This window comes from Bos grunniens, chromosome 23, assembly GCF_055505025.1.
Source record: "Bos grunniens cultivar Pamir isolate PY7600 chromosome 23, Bosgru_T2T1.0, whole genome shotgun sequence".
NCBI classification, from domain to species: Eukaryota; Metazoa; Chordata; class Mammalia; order Artiodactyla; family Bovidae; genus Bos; species Bos grunniens.
In genome coordinates, this window is record NC_141187.1 from 31077101 (window position 1) to 31088430 (window position 11330).

General features: G+C 38.7%; 1 protein-coding gene across 1 annotated transcript; it reads left to right on the forward strand.

Annotated features, from left to right (window-relative positions):
* The first annotated feature begins 2086 nt into the window (after positions 1 to 2086).
* On the forward strand, positions 2087 to 3019 carry LOC147347237 (olfactory receptor 2G6-like). The gene has a single exon (XM_086370536.1). The coding sequence runs from the start codon at positions 2087 to 2089 to the stop codon at positions 3017 to 3019; it is 933 nt and encodes a 310-aa protein (XP_086226662.1).
* The last annotated feature ends 8311 nt before the right edge of the window (positions 3020 to 11330 follow it).

An 11330-nucleotide genomic window follows, 5' to 3' on the forward strand; every position in this document is an offset into this window, starting at 1 on the left:
AAGATAATATCTACATAACACTGACAATTTTGCACATGAGTGTTTGGAAGCTGGTTTGCAATTGATTGTCTTCCAGCAGCAACAGAAGCACACATCTCTGTGGTTCTTCTCTCTCCAGGGACCTGTCTCTCTAATATAATGATGGGAAGTTGCCTGGGAAGAACGCCAGAGGTACGTGCAGAGTAAGCAAGCTATCTATTTGAAGAGACTTCAGCCATGAGATTACAGCAAAAAGGGAGCCAACAAACTGCACACATGCGGTTTCTCCACTGCTTGTCCTAGATCTGTGATCATTAATGAACTTCTCATCAAAATCCCCGAGAATCTCCACAGCTCGATTGTCATTCTTTCTGGAAAGTAGTACTTTGCTGTTTAGGTGGGGGAAGAAAAAGAAAATCCATTTTAAAACTTGAAGAAATCCAGAGCTACTTGCCTTTAGCAGCGAACAAAAGCAGTTTTTCATGTATAAACTGACATTGATTCTTAATTATGGAATACTTCCTAGCTTCGTCTCTTTGCAGATATAAATCCCTTTATCCTCATCTTGATTAAGAACAGAAATGTGAAAGGGAGCGAGACCAGTTTCAGTGTGATGTCTGCCTGGAAATTGTTGGTTTTTCTTGTAACATAAATACACAAGAAAATATTATAACATTGTAGAGTTACATCAAGCAAAGTGAGGCCACTCACATGCTGTCTTTTCCCCAGGAGATGTTTAATCTTTCAAGAGAACAGTTGTTTTACACTTTACTGAATAATAGAGGAAATTTAACCAGGTAAGGTCAATGTCAATTTTGGTGCATCATAACACTCAGGGTTTTAATTTAACCACCAAAATGCGTGGACAGATAGAAAAATGCTAACCAATGTGACCACCAAGATCAGTTTCTTTCTTTTGCTATAATTCTGGAAATAATTATCATCCTCTATGCAAAATACATGAGAGTTTTGCCTTGGCCAAAATTTAAAATGCAACTGATTATTACTATGGATGCCAAAGAAAATAAGCCACTTATTCTCTGGACTGTGTAATACTTGCCTGAGAGGTGCTATAAAGGTGAAGGATTTTTAGAATTAAGTTTAATTTTCTTGGTAGGATACTTAAGGGGAGATCAGTAATTGTCATTGGATGATTTTGTTGTTTATTCGTTTGTTTTTAAGCAAATTGTTTAGATTAGATCTCCAAGATAAAAGACTGCACCTGTTTTGAAGACCTCAAAATTGACCCTTCAGAAGTACAAATTTTCATACCTGTGTTTCTTAATCTTTGCAAGTTAATAGTGTAAAGACACTGATAAATTCGACATAACTTACTATAGAGAAGGTCACTGGATTGCATTACAGGCTAAATTCATGTACTCTTGTAATAAAACTACACTAAAGCATGTGAACTATTCATATCATATAGGGTAGAGCTTGCTTATTGGGGATTGTAAATAGAATTTCCTGGAGAGCATATTCATAAAATAGCAGGCCTGTGACTCAAATGGGGAGATTTCAGAAGTTTTCCTCCACACTTATTAGATCAGTAATTATTTGCTTCACAGAAAAATGATGAATATTAATTATAATTATCTCTAACCCTTCATTTTCGAAAATTCTAACAATTCCTATTTTGTTCCATGTTTTGAATTCTACATGCCTTCTTTCTCAGCCTCTTGCTCACTCAATGTATTTGTCAATATTTTTCTTTTATATCTATCATCTACATGTATGTCTATGTGTAACAGTCACCTTACTTTCCATTTCTTTGGTTTCTCACACTATGCACGTTGACGTGTATTTTGTCTTCAGAGAAATTGGGATACTTCTAACATCTGTTCTGGGTTATGCTCTAAAGTCTATTCTATGTTTATATATTTCCTTGCAATGCATTTGGTGTTTTCAGACTCTGTGTGTCTCTTTGTAACAAGACAACCTATTACACTATTTTGCATACTTTTTCTCTGTCATTTCTCTATGTTAAAAAATCAGTGTCAAAGTGCTCATTTTACTTAGTTTGTTAGATTTTTATGATTATGATCTGACTTTCTTTCCCACAGGAACAAAATAAGAATGACCAAGAATGGTGACTCACAATTAAGCAATGAAAGGAACAAATGCTAGCACTCTGGCAGGTTTCATCCTACTGGGCTTTTCTGACCAGCCCCACCTGGAGATGGTTCTCCTTCTTGTCGTCTCTATCATATACATTCTGACACTGATGGGGAACACAGCGATCATACTGGTCTCATACTTTAACTCCAAACTCCACACACCCATGTATTTCTTCCTCTCCAATCTCTCCTTCCTGGACCTCTGTTTCACCACCAGTGTTGTCCCACAAATGCTTTGGAATCTCAAGGGGCCTGACAAGACCATTAGCTACACTGGCTGTGTGATCCAGATGTATGTTGCTTTGGGGCTGGGCTCCACGGAGTGTGTCCTGCTGACTGTTATGGCCTATGACCGCTTCAATGCCATCTGTCGACCCCTCCACTATGGAGTGATCATGCACCCAAAGCTCCTCCAGCAACTGGCAGCTCTGGCCTGGATCAGTGGCTTTGTGGAGTCCATGGTTCAGACCATCCTTGTTTTCCAGTTGCCTCTCTGCAGCCATCACATGGTGGATGACCTCATGTGTGAGGAGCCTGCCCTGATTAAGATTGCCTGTGTGAACACAACTTTCCTGGAAAATGAGCTCTCCATAGCTCTTTTTCTGTATGTGGTGATACCTCTGGGGCTTATTCTGGCCTCCTATGGCTGCATTGTTAGGAGTGTGCTGAAGATAAAATCCACTGAAGGCAGGAGGAAAGCATTTGGGACTTGTGGGTCCCACCTAATTGTTGTGGTTTTGTTTTTTGGGACAATAATTTCTGTCTACATCCAACCCAAGAACAAATACACACAAAATTACAGCAAATTCCTCTCCCTCTTCTACACTGTAGTGACACCCTCACTGAATCCTTTGATCTACACCTTGAGAAATAAAGAAGTTAAGTGGGCACTAAGAAGGTTAGTGGGAAGAGATTCAAGCTAAGGAGAAACCTGAGCCATCCTCATACAGTCCTTCAGATACTGGGAACTTTTAACATCATCTATTTCTGGTTTTTCCTTTCACTTATGAGGATCACAGCTAAATTTCCTGAATAAAATGGTGTGAAATTTTCTTTCAATGACATCTTGAAGTTACCAATTCTAAATTCTTCTTATTCTCTTCTCAGAAATGTTGTGTCTCTATTTTGTAAAGATCCTATGAATAAATAAATATTTATATTATGTGCACATGTATTGTATTATGCTTTCATAAGTCTGGAGTTAGTGCTTTAGTGATTAACTAGTGACAGATACTCATTAATGATAATGATACTGTTATGACAGATCTGTTTTCTCATCACAGAAGAAATCTTCTGCCTCATCGTGGTAGAGCTCACATCATAGCTGCAGATATGGGGGTTTACCTGAGACCTTCCTTTCACTCTCCAGGTCTCACACTGAATAGTTCCTAGGCCATATGTGTTCTATGCACAGTTTATATGAAAATGAAAAGGTTCACTGAAAGAGCCACAACTACCTAAAGTTTTTCTTATTTGGAGGATTGTTGATTCCACTTCATTCACTAGAGGAATCCGGGATTAAGTACACCTGGGATTTTTCAGATCTCCTCTACCCACAGGGAAAGCTTCCAAGGGCTATGAGCCATGATATGAGTATTTCTCTTTCATGCATGTCTTGTCAGCACAAAATACCTCTCAATCTCTTTTGATCAATTATTTAGCTTTATATCTGGAATCTAAGTAAATATGCAAATAGAGCTTTAAGTGTTGTCATGAAATGTGAATATTTAATTTGACAAAGTAAAGAGATATCTTTACAAAATATGTCTTTTGTCTCTGATATGTTATTCACTTTTATAGATAATATAATTTTATAGAATTTGCAAAACTGTTTTTCCTCATATTGAATATAACATTTTTATCTGTTCCAATAACATTTTTTTAAATATTGACATTTTTCCATATATTCACACTGGTTATTTATTTATAAAATATTATCAAGATCCTTCAGTCAGTTCAGTTCAGCTCAGTTGCTCAGTCGTGTCCTACTCCTTGCAACTCCATGGACTGCAGCATGCCAGTCCTGTCCATCACCAACTCCCAGAATTTACTCAAACTCATGTCCATTGAGTCAGTGATGCCATCCAGCCATCTCATCCTCTGTCATCCCCTTCTCCTCCCACATTCAATCTTTCCCCACATCAGGGTCGTCACAGAACTGAGTCAGTTCTTCACATCAGGTGGCCAAAGGATTGGAGTTTTAGCTTCAACATCAGTCCTTCCAATGAATATTCAGGGTTGATCTCCTTTAGGATGGACTGGTTGGATCTCCTTGCAGTCAAAGGGAATCTCAGAAGTCTTCTCAAACACCACAGTTCAAAAGCATCAATTCTTCTGTGCTCAGCTTTCTTTATAGTCCAACTCTCACATCCATAAATGACGACTGGAAAAACAATAGCTTGACTAGATGGACCTTTCTTGGTAAAGTAATGTCTCTGCTTTTTAACACACTCTCTAGGTTTGTCATAGCTTTTCTTCTAAGAAGCAAGTGTCTGTTAATGTCATGGCTGAAGTCACCATCTGCAGTGATTTTGGAGCCCAGAAACATAAAGTCTGTCACTGTTTCCCTTGTTTCCCCATCTATTTGCCATGACATGATGGGACCAGATGCCATGATCTTCGTTTTCTAAATGTTGGGCTTTAAGCCAATTTTTTCACTCTCCTCTTTCACTTTCATCAAGAGGCTCTTTAGTTTTTCTTCATTTTCTGCTGTAAGGGTGGTGTCATCTGCATATCTGAGGTTATTGATATTTCTCCTGGCAATCTTGATTCCAGCTTGTGCTTCCTCCAGCCCAGCATTTCTCATGATGTACTCTGCATATAAGTTAAATAAGCAGGGTGACAATATACAGCCTTGACGTACTCCTTTTCCTATTTGGAACCAGTCTGTTGTTCCATGTCCAGTTGTAATTGTTGCTTCTTGACCTGCATACAGGTTTTCAAGAGGCAGGTCAGGTGGTCTGGTATTCCCATCTCTTTCAGAATTTCCCACAGTTTATTGTGATCCACACAGTCAAAGGCTTTGGCATAGTCAATAAAGCAGGAATAGATGTTTTTCTGGAACTCTCTTGGTTTTTTGATGGTCCAGAGGATGTTGGCAATTTGATCTCTGGTTCCTCTGCCTTTTCTAAAACCAGCTTGAACATCTGGACGTTCATGGTTCACGTACTGCTGAAGCCTGGCTTGGAGAATTTTGAGCATTACTTTACTAGCGTGTGAGATGAGTGCAATTGTGCGGTAGTTTGAGCATTCTTTGCATTGCCTTTCTTTGGGATTGGAATGAAAACTGACCTTTTCCAGTCCTGTGGCCACTGCTGAGTTTTCCAAATTTGCTGGCATATTGCGTGCAGCACTTTCACAGCATCATCTTCCAGGATTTGAAATAGTTCAACTGGAATTCCATCACCTCCACTAGCTTTGTTCATAATGATGCTTCCTAAGGCCCACTTGACTTCACTTTCCAGGATGTCTGGCTCTAGGTGAGTGGTCACACCATCGAGTCATGAAGATCCTTTTTGTACAGTTCTCCTGTGTATTCTTGCCACCTGTTCTTAATATCTTCTGCTTCTTTTAGGTCCCTACCATTTCTGTCATTTATTGAGCCCATCTTTGCATGAAATGTTCCCTTGGTATCTCTAATTTTCTTGAAGAGATCTCTAGTCTTTTCCATTCTATTGTTTTCATCTATTTCTTTGCATTGATTGCTGAGGAAGGCTTTCCTAACTCTCCTTGCTATTCTTTGGAACTCTGCATTCAAATGAGTATATTTTCCTTTTCTCCTTTGCCTTTCGCTTCTCTTCATCAGGATCATCTAGATTCTTACTGGATTTAATTCTAGAGCCTTGTTAGGCATACTTGCAACATGTGATTCTTTTATAAGTGTGGCTTTTGAGTATATTTAATAGAAGCTAATGCTAATGAATCATTTAACAAAGATCAGAAACTCTAGCTGAATATAATACAAAGTTAAATGAAATGGTCAAAAAATATTCAACCATATTGGAGAAGAAAAACATGACGAAGTCAGAAGCCATTGATAAGGTACACTTAAGTGTTACCTCTGTAAACTGTATTTCTCTATTCATAAGACAAACTTTGGTTAGTATTAATTTGCGACCCTATGGACTGTAGCCTGTGAGGCTCCTCTGTCTATGGAATTCTCCAGGAAAGAATACTGGAGTGGGTAGCCTTTCCCTTCTCCAGAGGATCTTCCCAGCCAGGGATTGAACCCAGGTCTCCTGCATTGCAGGCAGATTCTTTACTGTCTGAGCCACCAGGGAATCCCAATATTTATTATTGTAGTAATATTCAAAATAAATTATTTCATTTATGGTTTAGGGCAGCCAAAGGTCTAATAAACAATATGATTACCCAAATAATTTAAATCTTATTATTTCAAATAGACATCACATTTTTAAAAAATAATAAAAATTGACACTGTTATGCCCAGTATTGCATGTATTTCCTTTTCTTTGTGCTTATTTTCCTGAGAGTAAGGGGCTTGACATTTGCCTCCTCATTTGTCCATCTACTAAATAGCCTATGTTCAAGTCCAGCATAGCTTCATCTCCTCTCTTGAACTTTCTTCCCAACAACTCCTCTCCCTTACCCCCATAATAGTCGCTTACATGCCCCTTCTACTCTGTGTTCCCACCACTCTATAACTGCTATTTGAACACTTACACTACCCCAAGGACAATTAATTGTTCATGTCTTCCTGAGCATAGTCTCAGACACAGACGCAGAGTGAAGCATTTTATGAATGTTAAGCTTTACTCTGGCTGTCTGTATATTCTGCCCATTGGCACATATTCTGTTTTCTGAAGTTAATTATGGATAAATCTCTCTTCCTCAAATATCTCAACTGTTATTTCTATTTTTCTCTCAATCTGATCATCATTATCAATCCCTGAGAAAATATTCCTTGTTCTTTTCGTGGACGTACCACAGCTTAACTTGTTCTTCTGAAATGTCATCAACCGAAATTCTAAACAATTTTTTCCATGAAAATGGCAGAAGAATGAAGAGGCTTTACCTCCATTCCTCTGGACTCTTATCTGTTTATTAGCATCATCTGAGCTTATGCTTATGTATTTGTTCATAACACATTATTGTTTATTCCTCATTAACGTTTGATGCCAGAATATAAAAAAACAATAGTATGCTTTTCGAGGCTCCAAATTATTATGAACAGCAAATGTACTGGGGGCATTCACCAAAGAGTATATATAAAATGTGTATTTTTGCATATACATGAACCCATCTACACTCACAGAAGCACACACATTCAAATCCATACTGAATAGCATAGAAATGGGTATTCTGGATATATTCTATCTGGGTTCAGCTCCTAGTACAGCCATCTAAACTAGGTTCAAAATTAAAATTTTCTTTAATATCTGTTTCTCAATTTTCCCATTTGTAAAAAGATGTGATAATAATACCTCCCTATTTGGGTTGCAATGAAGAGTAAGTGGGTTAATTCCCTTAAAAGCACTAGAAAAATGGCAAAGTACTTAATAAGTGTTAGCTACAGCTGTACCTATATATAATACAGGCACACTGTCATGATAAATTTACCTTCATATACACTCTCTCTTATCTTTCTGTATGCAGGTCAAGAAGCAACAGTTAGAACTGGACATGAAACAGTGGACTAGTTCAAAATTGGGAAAGGAGTACATAAGGCTGTGTATTGTCACCCTGCTTAATTAACTTACATGCAGAATAAATCATGAGAAATGCTGGGTTGGATGAAGCACAAGCTGGGAATCAAGTTTGCCAGGAGAAATATCAATATACAGATTAAATATCAGATACACAGATGACACCACCCTTATGGCAGAAGTTGAAGAGGAACTAAAGAGCCTCCTGATGAGGGTGAAAGAGGAGAATGAAAAAGTTGGCTTAAAAGTCAAAATTCAAAAAACAAAGATCATGGCACGTGGTCCCATCACTTCATGGCAAATAGATGGGGAAACAATGGAAACAGTGAGAGACTTTATTTTCTTGGGCTCCAAAATCACTGCAGATGGTGACTGCCACATGAAATTAAAAGATGCTTGCCTCTTGGAAGAAAAGGTATGACAAACCTAGACAGCGTATTCAAAAGCAGAGACATGACTTTGCCAATAAAGTTCCACATAGTCAAAGCTATGGTTTTTCCAGTCGTCATGTATGGATGTGAGAGTTGGAGCACAGAGAAGGCCGAACACTGAAGAACTGATGCTTTTGAAAGGTGGTGTTGGATAAAACTCTTGAGAGTCCCTTGGACTGCAAGGAGATCCAACCAGTCAATCCTAAAGAAATAAATCCTGTGTATTCTTTAGAAGGACTGATGCTGAAGCTCCAATATTTTGGCCACTTGATGCAAAGAGTTGACTCATTAGAAAAGATCCTGATGCTTGGAAAGATCGAAGGCAGGAGGAGAAGGGGACAACAGAGGACAAGATGGTTGGATGGCATCACTGACTCAATGGACATGAGTTTGAACAAGATCAGGGAGATGATGAAGGACAGGGAAGCCTGAAATGCTGCAGTCCATGGGGTCACAAAAAGTCAGACGTGACTAATCGACTGAACAATAACAACACATTCTCTCTTGTAGAATTTGATGTCACTATCCATAATTAGCCCCCCTGTTTATTATCTTCATCTCTAGTTCATGTTTTTCTATTCATTTTCCATGATAAAAAGAGAAAAGCGAAAATACATACGTACATAAAAATGCCACCTAAATGTTCACAAAATTCAGGGTCAGTTAAGAAAATAAGATATCAGAAATAGTTAAGGTCTGTGAGTGTTTTTCAATATTTAAACTGACAAATAATGATACTCTGTCTAGAAATAAATGCTAAATCATATAGAAATAAATACATAGGTCTCACTGGAGGTAAGGATACAAGCAACTGCAGTCAAATTCTCTTCTCTGTCCCTGTCACTTAGAATAATGCCAAACCAGATAATATCTGATTTCTTTAATTACACTTCTACTGTTTTCAGGATTTATTCTATGCTGACTTTTGTCTGGAGACCCTGAGATCCATATAGTAGAGGTCAGATTTATGTACATACAAAGAAAGTTTAATTTCAATCATTGTCTACAGAAAGAGAGTGAGATGCTCAAGGACTTCCCTCGTGGGGCTCAGTGGTAAAGAATCCACCTGCCAATAAAAAAGACGGGTTCGATTCCTGGTTCGGAAGATCCCCTGGAGGAGGAAGTGGCAACCGACTTTAGTGTTATTACTTTGGAAATAGACAAAGGAGCCTGGCGGGCTACAGTCCATGTGGTCACAAAGAGTCGCACACGACTCAGCGACTAAACAACAATCCATCTACTGCCTTGGAACTCAGTGTGATGGCTGACTCACACAGCAGCTCACACAGTAAGGACAAGTGTCTCCTTTGGGGAGCAAAATTTTAAGTTTGTGTGCCTTCTCTTTACCCTGCAAAGCCTGGCTTGGTACCAATAGTCTTCTGTTTACTTTCCCTAAGACAGTGCTGAATGCTCAAGTTCATGTGTTTTCTCCCAGTCCCAGAGTTGGATCAGCTTTCTGCACAAACTCTGCAGTCGTCTACAAAGTCTTGCCTCCAGTGCATACACGAAGCTGGCCACTGGCTAGAGAAGTGTGTGGGTGAGGCATGCAGAGCCTCTGGATCCCCTTTGGACCCTTTGAAGGATCTTCAGATATGGCATCCTCAGTGACTCAAGGCCAGGCTTCCTAAGGGGGTCCAGAACTTAGTTAGTAGGATCCCTGTCTCTTTGATGCATGCCAAGAGCCCTGGCTGCTGTTCTCCCAGCCTTTTCCTACCCACTAGTCATGCTACAGCCCTCAGTATTCTAAAACAAGTGGGTCTCTTTGGCAGCATCCCACACTGCCCAGGAAGCTGGGCACTCACTCCCTTGTCTCACTTTTCCCCATGGGAGAAATCACAGGCCAAGAGTATCTCTCTTGGTATGAACTGGGCCACCACGGGGGAGAGGTGACACAAGTAAAGTGAAACTGTTCTTCTACCTTTGTCATACCTCCATCCTCAGAATCTCTGGATTCCTGGAGTTCCATAAAGAAAGTCTCAAAAATACCGTTATTGGGGGAAAGATGGTAGAAAACGTCTATTTCACCAATTTGATGATTTCACATTCTGTTTACACATTATTTTTCTGATATGCTTTAGTTCTTTGTGCATGTTTTCCTTTACCCTCAAATTGTAATGATCACTTTTAAACATATTTTTATACAAACTATGAGAAGATATTAGACTGTTTAAATGTTTTTATTTATTATTTCCTAGCTATCATGCTCTTCTAAGTTTTTAAATAATTTATAATTTTAGTCATTTTGTATCTACCAGTTAATCTGTTCATGAAGGATTATTAACTTAATTTCATCTGCATATAATAATGCCCTTATTTTTAATCTATCATAGTTTATTTATATATATATATAGCAATTTCACATATTTGTATGTAATGTCTTCTATTAGCTTGTTTTTTGTAAGACATAATAAAGTGGGGCCAATTTCAGGATCCTCTCAGAATCATAAGTAGGTAAAAAAGTTTCCTTTATCCTCCTCTGTCTAACTTCAGACATTTTATAATTCAGTTCAGTTCAGTTCAGTATCTCAGTCATGTCCGACTTTTTGCGACCCCATGAACTGCAGCACGCCAGGCCTCTCTGTCCATCACCAACTCCCAGAGTCCACCCAAATCCATGTCCATCGAGTTGGTGATGCCATCCAGCCATCTCATCCTCTGTTGTCCCCTTCTCCTCCTGCCCTCAATCTTTCCCAGCATCAAGGTCTTTTCCAATGAGTCAACTCTTTGGCATGAGGTGGCCAAAGTACTGGAGTTTCAGCTTTAGTATCAGTCCTTTCAATGAACACCCAGGACTGATCTCCTTTAGGATGGACTGGTAGGATCTCCTTGCAGTCCAAGGGACTCTCAAGAGTCTTCTCCAACACCACACTTCAAAAGCATCAATTCTTTATGCTCAGCTTTCTTTATAGTCCAACTCTCACATTTTATAATTACTCTCCATAAATCCATGTTCATTGTAAAGTGTTGTTTAAATGTCCCTGAAAACTTATTCCACTATCATCTTTACACAAGATGTTCACAGCATTACTCAATAAAATGTTTTGTGGACAAATAATTTGGGGATATTCTGGAAGAAATATAATGAAAACAGGCATTGCCTTTACCATACCAGTGTACTTTGTGGATTTCTAAGGAGT